A 17,162-nucleotide genomic window follows, 5' to 3' on the forward strand; every position below is an offset into this window, starting at 1 on the left:
TATGTGGAGGTGGTTTAGGTAGTGTTTGCATCCTAGGGTGTGCGCCCTGGTCTCTAGAGGGATAGGTTGGATCCCTTCATTAGAGGTAACATGGGGATGTCCATATGGATGCATTGCCTTAGGAAGCGGTGGCATCAAGCCGGCCTAATAGAGACTGCAGTGTAGAAAGAACCTGCATGGAAAGCAGAGATTGAGGATTTATAAAGGGGGTATGGTGTCTGCATACCACCTACTCCTGTAGAGGCTGATGGCAGAGTAGGCGTTTGTGATGCTAGAGGCGCAGTTTGCACTCTAGCTGGCCCATGGATAGATGGATCAGAAGTTCCTTCAGGATCAGATAGATGGTGGAGGCTCAAAATCCAACATACTCAAGTTGCAGAATGTCTTCCGGTATGGTAGCTGGGTAAGCAACAGATGTGCTGGCAAGCCTGGTCATGCTATATCATTGAGGGTAATTCTGAAACGTCCAAACTGGCGGTAGACTGATGTGTAGGCTTTTCAGCAGACAACGGTCTTGGTCTTCAAGGTGGTCCAAGTGGTCAGCTGGAGATGAGCCGTAGACCCGGACAAAGATGCAGTCGTTGATTCATCGCCTCCAACAATTTGGCCATTGACGAGTGTCTTGATGACTCGTGGCCAGAGGAGGATCTCTGAGATTCTGCCGAGTAGTGTTTTTTGCCACTCGTAAAGTAGACTTTCAACGACGATGTTGAGAATGTCGTAGGCGGTTTAGTTGTCTGTTGATAGATTTCCTGGACGGGTCTGTGGATTTGGAGGACTGGTGCAAGCCTGTCTCCCTAGGTTTGTCCGACAGTGACCTCGACGACGGACCCTTGGAAGAGTGTATGGACCCTGAATGGGACTATACCACTGGGCAGAGGTTTCTTCACAAGTAACGAGCGTTTGGCTTGATCGTGCCCAGAGGACGATTTTGCCTCACCAGTGTTTTGCTTCATTGCCACTGGCTCCTCAAATCTGGAACTCCCGTCTTGACAGTGACCACTTGTCAGAGGGAGTGGCTGCTCTCCCACTCCGTGACAAGCCTACCTCAGAAGCCAGATGGGCTCCCTTATTGAGCGGGCATCTGTTCCTGTTCTTCAGGGTCTTTTGAAAGCACCCCTGGCAGATGCCAAAAGCAGTCGGCAAAATGGTTCAGCTATAGGCAGGAAAGATATTGAGTGCCTGTCCCCCTCGTAAATGGTTGTGTAGGCCACAGGCTTCACGTGGCCTAAATAAAGACTTTTTAGGTCCTGAAGTTTCCATGGTTGGAACTGGAAACCAATGAATTTTTATGTAGGATGTACCAAAGACGAAATTTTGAAGTTATTTTTGAAAAAATGTCATTCTCTCAGGAGAGAAATGGGAGTAATCCCAACAGCTTGGAAGACGATTGAAATGTGAAGGGAAGCTGCTGGGGTGGAGCTATACCAACATCCCATTGGTACCAACAGAGGAACCCACAACATTGATGGGACACTCAGTGTCAAAATATTTCCATAGGAACATTACTAAGTCAAAGTTACCAGTATTTCCCAGTCGGACTGGGAATGTTAACAGCATGTGAATCATGAAAGATCCAATGCTGGCGAAGGGGATTTGGGTTTTGGATTGTGTCAGAAGCTAGGGCTCATGGGAGACAGCAGGGTAGCCCTTTGGGAGAAAAGCAGGGATTATGGCCCTTGTCCATACCAACCCAATGCTCTGCCTCAAACAAGCAAAGGTCGAAAGAGGATACAGAGCACAGCACCTAAATATGGCAAAGTATCCGCCAACACACTAAATGCCAAAATGGAAGCCTGCAGCCTTCAAATCTTATTGAAAAAAGGGGTGGCGTCAAACAAAATCTTGCACTTGTATGCTCTGGATGTAATGATTTGTAGGTTTGATAAAATACCTCGAATCTTGAAAACCACTGTGTTCTACGTTATTGTTTGTACATCTATGTTTTTGCATGTTTTCGCACCATTGTATGCCGTTTGAAAAAAAAGTGTATAATAGAAAAATACTTTCCACGAGAGAGAAAAAATGTTTTGAAAAAGAAATAAAACAGACTAGCTAAACAATAAAAGCTGTGTGAACGCAAAGGTTTCTTGCTCCTCTACTTGATAAAAGGAAGCAGAGTGGTCCCTGTGAAGTTAAAAACGTGAAAAAATGAGCGTTATTTACACAAATATTAGTAAATACTTGATTGTATGTGGTAGTCCTCCCACCAACTAGAGCTATCCCTCCAGTTACCCAGCCTTCAAAATTCGCAGCCCTTACCACAACCATCATTTCTAGCCTCCCCTAAAGGGGACCTCGTGGTAGTTTTTGTATCCTGCTTCCCCGATGCATGAGATGACTCATAATCTAATGTTCTGCAGGTTGAGTTCCGCCCAGGACAGTGAGACGTGTGAGCCGGTGGGCTCTCCAGTAAATGGCTAAAATCCTGCCTCCCATCTCAAATACCAAACGTGTAATCTGTAAGCATGCAACATAAAGAACGGAGGACCTACCATACTGCCGCCCAAAGTACTTCATATCACAGTCTACAGTTGCCAAAACGGCTCCTATCCCAACTCTGCCCCTCCTGCAACTAGTCGATGCTTGTCTTTGTTCCTTTTGGGATACAATGCATCTATTCAGGGCAGAAGGGAATTGACAAGTGGTATTGTGAGATTGCAGAAAGGCCCCATTTCTCTGACAGGCGTACGAGTGCAAGGTTGCATGCTTCGCCCCCGCCACTCCCCCTGACCAAGACCTCCAAGATCACCTACCAACCAACTAAACATTTGCTCCCACCACACAGCAGCTAACCAGATCCAAAGCACTAGTCCATCAGGTCTTCGGCTGTTGTATGGGTGCACTGAAGAGAAGGACGCAGAATGTCCTTGAGGCTCCTTTGCATCAAAGGGCCATCATTAATTTCTGGGGTGCAAGCCTTCTGAGGACTTTGCGGAGACAACTTATTATTTTGCACCCAGTGGGGATTAGTGGTAGGCCACCATTCAGGAATTAGAGGCCATCAGTGTTGCTGCATGGAATGCGCTGCACCTTGTTATTAGTCTGTATGCTGTCAAGGTGCTAATTTTAAGATGGCTTTATAGACCTAGACCTGCAATGAGGACCATTCCAGGCGCCAAAGGCCCTGAAGGCAGAGTTAAGGCCAGAGCATAGCAATAGCCCGTTATCGAGTTATGAAGACCAGAACAAAGAGTATGGCCCAAGTGTGGGGTCTATAAAGCCATTATAAACACCCTCGGTATTTCATAAAAATAGGGAAAAAACAAATTAGCATAATATTTAAATAGTGACATAACTGCCGATGTGAGAAGTAATTCACCAGGATTTACCAGGCGGGGGAATGCAGGGAACAAGTTGGCAGTTAACAGTTTCAATATAATTTAAATTTAGACTTACGTTTCTTTGCAGTTGTTTATGCAGTGCTGCAGCAGAGTGCAGTCTCATCTTGCCAACAAAGTAATCGGTGCAATAGCTTACGTGAGGACGTGGGGCCATGTAAGGCACACAACAATCATTCACTCTTGCTGCCGGTTCAGGTACCCAGGTGAGCAGCTGCAATGTTTCCAGGCTATACCAGTTCATCAGGGCCAATCAGCTTTGTGGAAACACCACTAGAGTGTAAATTCCCCCATACAGATGTGGTGGCTTGCACAGAGCCGCTAGCTTTTCACAACGTAAGCAATGGTTAGACAAGGCACCTGGAGATTGGGAGCCTTCCGACTGGCTCCAAATTGATGATGTTGCAATGCTCAAAAAGCTTTACCAATATCTGGGGATGTGCTTTGAGTGAATAGCAGTGCTCTTTAATGCAAACAGGTTCCCAAGTGTGGGAAAGTCCTGCTACTAGCAAGGCTTGAGCTCAAGGTATAGAGTTGGGGTGGGAGGGGGGACGGGGACGAGTCTGGGCACTCATATTAAGGGACAATCAGTCATGTGGTGAAGGTGCGATCGGGGTTAGTCTTGAGCTTGAGTGTGCGTTCTGACAAGCAAACTAAAGTATTACTTGCACCCTTATAGTTCTGATGGCTCAATGGGTTATTCAAGAGGAAAATTACATTTTTGCCATTAAGGAACTTTCAGTACTATGCAATTACATATGCCTAGTTCCTACCATAGTATAGCACATATCGTCTGTAGTGGTGTATACTGTGCCCCTACCAGGGGAAACAACTGGGAGGAAAGACAAGAGGAGATGGTAACAAGAGTATAGGGGAAAGCAGGAAGGTGCTACAAGAGAAGACCATTCTGAGGTGGCTAAAAGGTCTGCATCCTAAACTGTTGTCAAAATTGAGCTGTGATACAGGGCATGCACAGAACAACACACAATGAGTGCTTGGGTGATCCTGGAAGATTTGCCAAAGCAGTTCTAGGTTTGGCCGCAGAACAATTCTGCAGTTTGTCTTAAGACAATTCCAACTCAATGGGAGCGGCCCCATTTAGAACTCAGGAAAACACAGGAGCCCAGCAAACAAGTGTACTTCGTTGGGCTCTAGTTGCATTGTTCATTTGCAGATACCATTTAGATTTAGCACACCAATTGTGACTAGTAGGGTAGGCTTATTTGAGGACCCGTATATAAGAGCATGGTTGTGGGATCAAATTAATATACTAAGCTGGGTCAGGAATATTAAAGGCACCAACTACACTCTAAAAAACTTTACCAAAAAAGAAAAAATGATTTTCCGTTAATTCACTTTATTGATGCGTTTCCATTGATGCCACGTCCACATTACTAACTAAGCAAGAATCCCACCCAACATTTGTTCTGAACTTAGTATTACCATTTACATACTACTAAAAAAAAGAAAAAGACAGGCTACTAAGTTAAGCTAATGACTAAATTGGCAGATTGTCAAACCCATTCATCAATGCACAAATAAAACCAGTTCATAATTTTTATTAAACTAGAGTACAGATACAATAGATGGATTCCCCATTTTTGAAAACGGTCAACTGGCAATGTTCAGCAATTAGTACTTCGGGTTGCTGTTCAGACAGGAGCATAATAACATGGGATATCCACCTACATTGTCTTAATGTGGGCGATTAGGCAGCAAGAAACTGAATTATTGGTCCATTAATAAAAGGAATGAGTTTAAGAAAACATCGTCCAACAGCTTCTAGAGGGGATGTGCTGATGGTTCTTTATCAACTGGCAGCACAACATGCTTGGAATGCTGCTGAGGACAAGGTTAATTAACAATGTTGAAGACAAACACCCATTTTAAAACACTCAATTAAGACCAGGAATATGTAGGATGCGCCAATTGACAGCTCAGAATACCAATTATGCCCATGGGTAAACCAAGGTTCGAGTTGACACAATATTACATCCATTTGGCAAATGGTTTGGAAAGTGACCCTTTAAGGCAAGGTCAGGCAGCCCGTTGGGTTAGTTATTAAATTGGATACTGGCATGCTAACAGGACAAAGTCTAAAAAAGTCTGCCCCTTCTCTCCCTCAACCCAAACTCAAACAAAAGGTAGCACAAGACGTATAGGTGGACGCTCCTTCAGTAACTAGCACAGACACCGCCGCTTCATATGGGCTTGCCCTCCAGGCTAATAACCGTTGGTCCCAACTTGTTAGCCAGAGTAGAACGATCTTCGATATCTTCCTGGTGGTTCACCTGACATTCGTGTTTGATTCCTGGAAAATTTAAAACAAGGACTCAGCTGAAATAGCAAATTCCATGGCAATATTACGAGCACAAAGATACGACAGTACCTACATACGCAACCAAGGATAGGAGTCCACGAAACTCATTACGATTACTTGGAGCAGAATGGATAAAAAACACGTGCTCCATTTAGTTTGGGCTGTAGAAGGTCTTCCAATCAAACCTCATCTCGTATGCAGTTTGCTTCATTGAGCCACTCCTACTTTATCAGAATACCTCAAAGCACCAGAATATTTCTGCCACTGGTAGACAATATTCCCACGTTTGTATGCTAGTTGGGCAAGCCATAGTTCTTTTAAGTATGGCCAATATCGTATATCCGTTCACAGAACCTGCCATACAAAAATATTCTACTACTGAAATCACTGAACACTAGCATAAATTTACATGCACTTCGGTTTCCGTACAACGCCCAAGAACCTACCAAGCGGTGTTACCAAACAGCCTTTGGGGGCCCCAGAGATTTGGGCAGACAAGCCAGTCAAGGTGCCAACATAACAGTTCACATTACAATAAAAATAATCAAATACACAAAACATATTCCAGCCACCAACAGTTTTCCATCTCTCCCATTGAAGAACAGAATGCAAAGGCTGCATACGGATTTATGATGCCACCAATGGGGACCCAGCAGAACAAGATACATTCTGGGTGGTGTTAGGAAATAACCTACAAGTGATGTACCAGGAGCCAGCCCTACAGATAAGGGGTGCATCTGCCACTTGCTCCCTAAAAATAGGCAAATACTTGCAAAATAAAAATTGGGCATAAAAACATGTTGAATGTGCCCCCGCTTTCACCCGCATAGCTCCATGGAGGTTTGGATCAGCAGTAACTGTACCACCATAAGAAGAAAATACTATTTAACTGCCAGATTGGATGAAGTAAACAGTGCATGACTAACTAGTTGCAAAAAAATAAATAAAATAATAAAAACTAACCAGTTTCTACTCATGGGAATTGGAAGTACATTTCACTCCCTCTTTCAAATCTGGAGCACTGTTATGAGCAGTAAATTTTAAGCACCTGCACTGCAGCCACGACATTTTGGTGGGAAAGTGTGCCCAATTATACTTTGAGATGGAGCTGCTAGTGTGAACTGAGGCCTTGAACCCAACTCAAGGGTGAGTAATGGGTCAACTAGAGTGCACCAATAACGCACGCTACTCATTCATAGACCAATACACTTTACAATACCATTTACTGCCAACAAGCTTACTCGACAGTTGACTTGATAAGAAAAGCCCCAACAGCAGCAGGACATTTTTACCTGTAAATTTTTTCCTAAGTGCATCCTTGGTGCTTGCATAAATCATTTTGCTTTTCAAAGGCGCACTTTCCGGAGCCCTAAAAGGGTGGAAAGAAAGGGTAATGTGAATGTTCATGTAACAATTACAAATATTGCCCAAAAATGTATTAATGTTACATATACACTGCAGTGGGGATAGCAAACATGGGAATTTGGCACATTATTAAAGCAAACCGCTTGCACTTGTATGGACCCACACAAATGCATTTAATGGGCCAGCTTGCAACTTTCCCCAGAATGCAGTCACGGAAAAGCTTCCTACTGGGTTAGTCTGAAGCAAAGTTTAATTTGAATCCCTAATAACTATTCATGCATGTCCGTCCAATAATGCTGCCAACACAAGCGCTATATACACATAGCCAACCCTACAGAGGACCATTACCAGGGGGTAAGGCATTTTGTTCTTTAGACTGGATGTTCCTCCCACATATTCCTCATCTTTGATATACTTGTAAGTCTGCTTGCAGCTTTGAATACCTTCCCCATAGAAGCAGGCAATATAGACCATGTACTTACGACGCATATCTAAGTAGCTCACGCGGCACCTGTTGCCTCCGTTTTTGTTTCATCACCTCCCCCACATGCTCATCCATTTTGAAGGCATGACCCAGACTTTAAGATGCAATCGTGGAAATTCACCAAGAAAAGGGGTAGGGTGATAAGTAACTCGCTCAAATGGATTGTGTCCTCCCACATATTCCTCATCTTTGATAGACTTTGAAAGCTGTGTTGGAGGTGGAAAGATTTTTGTATTGCTGTGAAGAACAGCTTCATCAAATCTTGCCGCCTGACAAAATGCAGGCAGTAATATTTGCTGAAAGTGCACAAAGACTAAGTTGCAGCACTGTCCTGAACCAGCACTGCTAATTGAAGAGCCAAAGAAGTAGGCAATCAGGTGCAATGTACCCTCAAACCATTAGTAGGTCTTTGCCAGCCCAAGTACAGCATTCAGAAATGCATAAAAGGTACCAGCAAGATGGTTCATTTTGCCCGACTTCATTTTAATATAGAAGTTTGCCCTCCTTGGGTCTACACGGTGTAGTCTCTTCCTTAGAGGGAGGAGGTGGGTAAAAAGCATATCTTCTGAGCTAAAGATTACCGAAACCGCACCTGAAGCCTACCCACTCTGCAGGCTGATGTAATAAAAAAGTCTTGGGTTAGCATTCTGAGCAGACAACACAAGAGTTCAAAAGGAGCTCCATTGTTATGTTATTTCATTTGTAAGGCGCCAAAGCCCGAAGGCATCCAGGCGCCGGAAGAAAAGAAAGTAGGCCCTATCTAATACACATAGGTAGCTGGATCAGAATATTATGAGAAGAGGAAAGTCTTTAACTATTTCCGAAACATCATAAGATTGTTAGTATTACGCAGAGACACCGGAAGGGCATTCCAGGCCTGTGCGGCCTGTACATGAAAGGCGCGGCCATTGCCACAAGCTTTTTTCACTCGATCTACGTGTAGATAGCAGGTTTTAGCTGAGTGAAGAGATCTGCTAGGTATGTATATCTTCAACCTATTCTTGAGATATATGGGCGCATCACCATAGATGTCAGGAGCTTAAATTGTATTCTAGCTGAAACTGGCAGCCAATGGAGACTCCTCCTAGCTGCGGAAGTGGGCTCTAAGCGCTTCATCAGAAAGACAATGCGTACTCCAGAGTTTTGAATCTTTTGGAGTCTTTGTAAGTCAACTTTCTTCACCCCTCCCAAAAGAGCGTTACAATAGTCCACTCTAGGCAGTATTACGGCGCAGACTAATTTTTTTCAGTTTTCCTCCGAGACCAGCGGGGCCACTTGACGAAGCACTTTCAGATGATAGTTAGTGCTTTTCACAATGGCGTCAACGTGGGCCTGGTCTAAACTGGCCTCCAAATAGGTGCCCAAGGTCTTAACCTTGGATACCACTGGTATCCGACAGCCATCGACCAAAAAGCTGTTATACTGAAAACCCAACTTCTCTCTGGCTTGTCTGGGACCATATAGTATAAGCTCTGTCTTGGTGGCATTAAGGCAGAGCCAATTTGTTGTCATCCAGCTTTTTACCATTTGGTAGACCCAGTCTAAGTTTTGTTGGTCCTTACTATGGTCTCCATTGACCTCCAGTGCTAACTGGAAGTCGTCTGCATAATTGCAGAAAAAGGTCTGAATTCTCAAGATCCCTGGAATGATATAAATGTTAAAGAGCAAGGGGGAGAGGCAAGCCCCCTGAGGGACTCCACAGATGGTGATCTCAGCATCAGAATCACTCACCCCAATGCACTCGAGAACTACGTCCCTCAAGGAATGACTTGAGCCAGGTTATTGCCTCCACTGAGAGGCCTCCAACCATAGACATGCGGTCTAACAGAATCTTATGATCAAGCAAGTCAAAAGCTGCCGAAAGATAGAGTAGCATCAGCAGTCCCGACTTGCCAGATTCCAGACCAGATAGCATGTGTGTCTGCAGATCCAACAAGGCACTCAGTGCCATGGAAACTACGGAACCCTGACTGTTTGGTATGAAAGATTTCTGCCACATGTGCCTGCAGTTGTAACATGGCGACTTTATCCACAAGTTTTAGGAAGAAAAGGGTGTTAGTGAATGGTCTGCGGCATCATTAGGGTCTAAACCAACCTTTTTCAACAGAGGAGTAACTACTACATGCTTTATAGATGAGGGAATGTGATTAGTACGAAAAGAGGAGTTTACAAAAACGACAAAGAAAAGGGGCAAATATGTCCTTGTGTTCTAATATGATTTTCGATGGTAGAAGTTCACCAGGACAACTAGTCGGGTGCATGGCTCGCATAATGTTACAAATGTCCGTTATAGTGTGTTCTTTGAAATTAAACTTAGCTTGGGGTTGTTGCGGAGATTGTTCTCCTTTGGAAAAGGATTTAGATAGACTGAGTCTCTTGATCACCATCATGATTAGGTTCGCTGAGGGTGGTACTGAGAGTTATTTTGGCTAGTTCTTGGAGGATTTTGCTTTGGGCCGTTTTCAACTTATCGGAAAAAGCCTTTTGTACCTTTTTACAATCATCCCTAGTGGGTTTAATGACTGGGTTTATACTTGCAGGTTTTTCCCAAGATCTAAGAGAAAAAAGCCCTTTGGTTTGATTTCCAGCATTAGTAATTTGATTGTTGTAGAAGTTATGCTTAGCTTGTACAATTTTCAACTTATATTCCTTAGCCTTAATTTTCCAGATCTCTAAGTTTTCTAGTGTATTATCTTTTTGCCAGGTATGTTCCGCCTGTCTTTTAGCTGTTTTCAATTTTGCCAATGCTGGAGTAAACCATTGATGATGGTTAGGGGTATCTCTAACCTTTAACGGTGCAACATGATCCAGCATTTTTAAAATGTGATCGTTATAGGTACTAATAAGTACTTCTGGACTATCTACGTCCTTAGTAGATTCCATTATCGTCTCCAAGCATGCTGAAAGAATGGAAGGCGTAACCAGCTTCATGTTCCGTCCAAGCGATTCGTGCATGGGTTCATGTTTCCTGGGATGAGTGATAGGAAGTGTCAATTGAAAGTGTATGAAGGAGTGATCCGACCAAGGACATGGCATGGTAACTATATTATATCATCAACCATTAGGCTAACACCAAATTCATTCAAATACCATACAGGTACAATATAAAGGGATCAGAGGAAAGATTACAGTCCCTTCAGAAGCTGAACTACTATAGAAGAACCTGTATCAGGTGAGCACTTTAAAGAATAGAAAGTGCTGTAGGTAACCCTTAACCAGGTAAACCTGAAGCCCCCGATGGGCCAGATGCAGTAAGAATGATAAACCGATGGAATGTTGCAAGTAAAGTATCAATATTAGCTCTGCACCAGCTGCACAACTTGTTTCAGTGGCACCGTCCAGAAGGTCCCAATCGTTGCACCTTACCCTCGCAGTAACCAGGTGTGAAGGTTCAGAGTATGGATTGCTGGGTGAAGAATGCCATCTTCCTCGCAAGAGCAGATCCTCTTTGGAGTGGGTGGATTATAATTGGGTATTTATGATGCACTTAATAGCCAGAGTTTCTAAGCGCAGACCTGCGGAATGAAACCTGTGTTGCTTTGCATCATATTGCCCCAGAGATATCCTGCCGACCCGCTCTAGAAGGTCCAGGTACCCCATTCTCCTGGCTCAACCCAGGGCAATCAGGATCATGGATTTCCCGAACGTACGCAACCCAACATGAGGAATGAATGATGGGAACACGGATAAGAATGGAAATTTCCAGTCACATAAACAACCCCTAGAGCTCCACTGAGGAAATTACCCGGAGCAGAACAAGTTGCATTTCCTGTTGACACTGGACACTTTGATCCACAGGGGTTCCCAAAGGGTGAAGCCCTATAAATAAGACTTCATGGGTCATCTCCCACTTGTGGGAGACACTGCTCTGCCTGCTCAGAGAGTCTGCCACTTATTCTTCTCTGGCTAGGTGAACTGCTGACAGATACCTCATAATGCCCAAAACCAGAGCAGCATTGTGCCTCTGCACAGTAGCAGCGACCCCTCACCTCTTGTAGAGGAGACACATGGCCACAGTGTAAGCTATCAACTAGTCGGATTGTTCTCAGCTATAAAAGATAGGACCGACATAAACGACCACGGATTAACAGGTTGTTCATGTGAGCTCCCACCCTGCAAGTCATCACTGGCCATGGGTGCCAAAAGTCATGTTCTTCAGACAGGCCCACCAGAGGAAATCCTGTGTGACCCTGTACGGGACCTGAAGGTCAGCCAAAGAACTAACCACTGGATCGAAAGGCCTTTCAAGGTACCCAATTCTGACTGGCATCTGGCACCAGGAAAATGCCGGATGCCATGAGACTGAGCAACTTCACAAAATCCAAGACTGGGCACAAACTCAGAGGGGCGAGACTTGAGGACAAGTTCAGGACAGCTACAATAAATTAAAGCTTTCGAGGCATCATGTGCGATTTCTTGAAACTTCGTGAGAAGCCCAGCGTGAAGAAAGTGGCAAGTGTAGCGGAGATGATCTGGAGCCTGCTTGGTAGAACAACCGATAGCCAGTCATTCAAGAAGGGGTAGATGTGAATCCCTCTCCTCCTTGGACTTGCTTGCTGCCACTACCACCACCAGCTTGGTATTCTACCAATAGGGCAGATGTGAGCCCAAAAGGCAGAACCCAAAGATTGGGCTTGGATGGATTGGCACATTAAATCAATCATTGTGGGAGAACCACCAGGGGGCACTGATATGTTCTGATGCATCTCAGTCTTCCTCTCCTCTGGAGTTGAGCCCCCCCGCCCCCCGCTCACCCCCTCAACAAGGAACCTGCCCCCCCCCCCACAGACCCTGTGCTAGACCCGAGAGCCTGTGGGGCGAAATCCCAACCTCTGGAGGTGACAGAGCGGGAGAACCGAGCATGTAGCTCCAGAGCGATCTGAGGCTCCCAGCAGTCGCTCCACAACAGTACAGCCCTTCCAGCGGTGGTGAGGGGCACGAGGCCTGCCCTCAGGTAGTGCACTCGGGCAACCTGCACCTAGGGTGTCGTCACAGGGGGACCAGGAGCCAAATGTGCTCCCCAACGAAGAGGAGCTGCTGGACCCTCCAGACTTTGTGGGAGGAATTGGATGCCTGGCGAGCACAGCCCACGGTGAGAGCGCTTGCTGCACTTGGGCCGCTGCTGGGGTTGTCCCGCAGCTGCTCACGTGGGGGGAAGGGGGTCCCCCCTGCTCACCTTCAGTGGGATCACTGCACTGGTCCAAATACCTGGTGGATTGTCTGCTGCCTGGGGGCCCACTGTAGGGGGCACCCTGTGTGGGTTGGCAGCGCTTGGATTCTGGGGCCTCCGCTTTGGTTGGTGTTGCTTTGCTGGGATGTCTCTCCCCAGCAGCTGAAGGCGTTTTGCAGCCAGACTTCCAGCAGCACAGGGTGCCTTTCCTTTGCTGGAGAGCAAGGCCAATGGTCTGATAAGACTGTTATTAATCAGGAGCTGAGTGGGTGCCCTGGCCCTCCCCCTCCTATTGTCTGTGGAGGTGTTTTTTCTTCCTGCTGGACAAGAGCATTTTTGGGAAGTGGGAAGATAGCCCCGAGTCCAGGCTGTGGCTTGAGTGCTGTCTGGGAGCATCTCAGCGCACTCACTGCTCTTCCGAAGGGGGTGGGGGGGGGGGGGGGGGGGTGTAGCCGGGTTGGCCACCCCCCACCCACGGGAATTTTGAGTGGTTTGCCCCGATTCTCAGCTGGGGCTAGCTGTGGACCCCCCCCTGTGGTGCTTCCCTTTGTGAAGGTGGCAGGGGGGGGGGGGGGGGGTCGTACCAAGCTTCCATCACATCCTTCATCTGGCTGGTCCCTCCGAGGCCTCCTCGCCTGGGCTGACCCTCGACCAGACTGGTGCATTTCTATCTGGTGTTTTATTAGAGGGCCTAGTCTGAGACCTAGAGGGCCGGGTAAGTTCATGAGCTGGACAGATTCCTTGCAGAAATTTCACCACTTACCCCCTTGCTCTATGCCCCATTCTACAATGGCGTCCCCTACTCTTCCGGAAGTGGCAGAGACCCAACTCTGTCGCTAAAGGTATGGCTGCCCTCCCGGAGAAAATTCAGGGTTTCAGAGTGGACATTGCAGTACGGCAGGACAAAAAAAAAAAAAAAAAAAACGTTGATTCTATTGACAGGGTCCAAGCATTGGAAACTAGCACGACCTCAATTAACATCCTTGAAGAATCAATTCGACATGCGCCTGGCGGAGTTGGAGAGAAGAGAAGTTTGCCCTGAAAATTGACGATTTGGAGAATAGGGAGCATCGATGTAACCTATGATTTCTGGGCTTTCCGGAAAGCGAGGGGGAAAACACAATCGGACATTGCTAAAGCGGTCGAGGCTGTTGTGAGGTCACTCTTCGATGATGCCAATACGAATGAATGAACCATCGACAGGGCACACAGGGCCGGCACCTGCAGCAAATGCCCCAGATCTATTCTTGTGCGGTTCCACCATTTTTCAGAAAAAAGCAAAATCTTCGAGCTAGTGCGTAGGAAAGGCCCAGTGGAGTGGAAAGGTGCACAGATCTGTGTATAAAGACCTGTCAGCCTTCACTCTGGCAAGACGTCGGCTCTGCTCCCCATTAACCAATGTTGATACATAGCCCTTCTCTCTTTCGAGCTAGAGGGCTACAAGTACTCCATGGCCACGGATAAGGATATCCGCAGGGTGCCCCACAACTTCTGGGCAACCCGGCCATGGAATCTTCTGATCAGGATCGAGAGCGAGCCCCGGCCGGCCCTGCAGGGTCCAAAGCTTCCACGGAGAAGCAGAAGGTCCGAGGTTACAGGAAGTTCAGGAGAGTTTCCCCAGCGTCGCCAAGTTCAACTAACACTTGAAGTTCACGTTTGTCTTTCATCCGAGTTTGTACTTGACTTTAGGCAGTGGGGGGGGGGTCCTCAATTTCCACAGGCTTCATGTCACATGGGTGCCCCTGGGAGGCTCCTATTGTGGCCTGTGTTGATTGCAACACAACCAAGTATGCTCCCTGGTCATGCTTTATTGGGGCGCGGGGGCTCTTTTTTTGAAGAATTATAGAACCCAGAGGGGGAGACACTGGTGGCCTAGCTTAGCGACAGGATTAAGTCGCTTGCCACTCGGGTGTTCTGGGGTGTGGTGGGGGGGGGGGGCTGTCCGGGATTTGAAGTTACAAGGGGCTCCGAGGGCTTTTATGAGGCTCCGAAACTAGGTGGGGTTGACAACATTAAGAGCTCCCCAGAGGGGGCTGTGAGCTTTACCCATTCCTCTGATGCACGATACACTTCAATGTTTGACAGTGGGGTCTTTAAGTGTGCGAGGTCTGAACTCCCCTACGAAAAGGGCGATGGTGGTGAGAGAATTCACAAGGCTTCAGCTCCATTTCCTATTCTTACAGGAAACTCATTGGGTCAGGGGCAAAGAACCAAAGTTTAGGGTTAAATCTATACAGCATGCGTTTGCCTAGCCCTTTGTAGCCAAAACACATGGGGTCCCCCTCTTGGGTCACTCCCAAAGCCCACTTTACACCCAAGGCCCAATCTGACCCGGAGCGTCGATGCATGATGGTCATCAAAGGGGAGGAGAGGGGCAGGCTGTTTACCCTGGTGTGCATATACGCCCTGAAGGAGCCACAAGGTGATGACGGGGAAAATCATGGCGTTCACAGAAGGCATTCTATAGGTGGGAGGGGACTTTAATATGGTCCTTTGTCCTGGAAGGGACAGGAAGTTGTCCATTGCCTGGCCAGATTGGCGACTTCAGAAAAAACCGGCAACGGCCTTCAAAGGGGTTAACGGGGAACTGGGTCTGAGGGATACATACGCTTCAGAACAGGGTCAGGACCCATATTTCAGTTATTATTCAAAACCGCACACGTTCTCCCGAATTAATTATACCCTGATGGACTCCTCACTTCAGGACGAGGTCACAGAATCCGGGGTAGATGTCATTCCATGGTCGGATCATGACATTGTCAAGATCAAACTAGGCATTTCCACCCCCCCCCCCCAATTGGGGCCCAATGGCGCTGCAACAACGTTACAGGATAAGAAGTGTGACAAACGCTTTTAGCCGCTATTAAAGATTATTTCTCTATTAATGACAATGGGGAGGTGGGTGTTATGGGAGTTGGGACGCATTCAATGCCACCATTAGGGGCACCCTCATTGAGATGGGTTCGAGGAAGGAGAGAAAGGGACCAGGAGAAGGCACTATTGAGAGAAAAGATAGTGGCTATTCAACCAGGGGGAGAATTGAAGACCCAGATGTTCCCAGGTAGGTGGGAGGAACTACAACAGCTGCAATCTAAACTTGCAGCTCTTCTTGTAGGACGGACAGAAAGGAAGCTATCTTTTTTGAAAGAAATATATGGAGAAAGGGGAAAAAAAGAAAAGATATTGGTTTGGAGGCTTTGGGAAACTTAGGAACAGTAGGAGAGTTAACACAATTTGCACCCCCGAGGGGGAAGAGGACTCTTAGGGATAGAGCGATAGGTGTGCAATTTAGGTTACACTATGAGCGCCTACACTCTTCGGAGTACACAAGGGACGGTGCTGATGTTGATCACTTCCTAGACCCCCTACCAATTTCCCCCCCCCTCCCAACTAAGCTGACCCAATTGAACTCCCACCACTCAAGAAATAATCATTACCATTTCCTCCCTGAAGAGGAGCACCTCACCTGAAGATGGTTTCACAGTTAGCTTCTATAAAAATACAGCTCCACGTTGGCCCCATTCATGGCCAAAATCTTTAATTCTCCTCTGGATCTAGGCAACCTCCCACACACCATGATGTCCACCCTCATAGTGGTTCCCCAAGGAAGGGAAAAAAACCCTCCCAATGCCAGTCTATCGCCCCATCTCCCTCCTCTACACGGACGTTAAGATCCTAGCTAAACTTTTGCCAAATAGATTGGTGAAACACCTTCCGTCCCTGGTGCATCGGGACCAGGTTGGCTTCATTCCTGGTTGCCAGGGATGAAAAAATGTGCAGAAGACCCTGGATCTCATGCACGAGGCAAGATGTGGAGGGCCATCTTCTCTCGCTGGACTCAGGAAAGGCCTTCGACCTGTGTCGAATGGCATTATATGGGTAAGGTACTCCGAAAAATGGGCTTGGGGACAACTTTTGGGGGTGGGTTTCAGCATTGTACAATGGTTCCTTGGCGTGGGTGCTGGTCAATGGTAGCACCTAATCACCTTTGGTCCTTTTGAGAGGCATCCGTCAGGGGTGCCCCTTGTCTCAACTCTTACGCCCTGGCGATGGAGCCCCTGGCCATCGCGTTCAGAGTCGATACGGAGGTGTGGCGGCTGACTTTAAACTGTTCGCGGACGACATCTTAGCCCGACTAAACTTCAGGTTTCCCTGTCTCGGTTATTTGACCTCAGGCCTTTTTTGCTCCATTTCGGGGCTTAAGGTGAACGCCTCCAAATCCTGTATAATGTGATGGGTACTAGGGATTGTGAAATCGGAAGGAGAACAGAGATACAGGGTATGAGAGTAGAATGGGATGCCACTCCGTATTTGGGCGCCATTATCCCCAGAGATTTAACTCTTTCAAATTTAATTCTCCCCCGATCTTGGCGAAGATTAGTAGGGACCTTACACACTGGGCCCCCCTTACTCCCTCATGGTTTGGGCTTATGGTCATGGTGAAAATGAACATTTTGCCCCAACTTCTCCATTTCTTCACAG

The 17,162-nt window shown here is 46.8% G+C and overlaps 1 protein-coding gene across 2 annotated transcripts in view; it reads right to left on the reverse strand.

Annotated features, from left to right (window-relative positions):
* Positions 1 to 4,678: 4,678 nt before the first annotated feature.
* LOC138567021 (cofilin-2-like) overlaps positions 4,679 to 17,162 on the reverse strand; it is a 46,945-nt gene continuing 34,461 nt past the window's right edge. For both annotated transcript variants that reach the window (XM_069644831.1, XM_069644830.1), the window contains exons 3-4: positions 6,954 to 7,030; positions 4,679 to 5,652 (exon numbers count right to left, since the gene is read on the reverse strand). In XM_069644831.1, coding sequence (XP_069500932.1) covers positions 5,543 to 5,652; positions 6,954 to 7,030 — 187 coding nt within the window. In that variant the 3' untranslated portion in view covers positions 4,679 to 5,542. The remainder of the gene's footprint in view (positions 5,653 to 6,953; positions 7,031 to 17,162) is intronic.

Source organism: Ambystoma mexicanum, chromosome 2p (genome assembly GCF_040938575.1).
Source record: "Ambystoma mexicanum isolate Mex_15411 chromosome 2p, UKY_AmexF1_1, whole genome shotgun sequence".
Taxonomy (NCBI): domain Eukaryota; kingdom Metazoa; phylum Chordata; class Amphibia; order Caudata; family Ambystomatidae; genus Ambystoma; species Ambystoma mexicanum.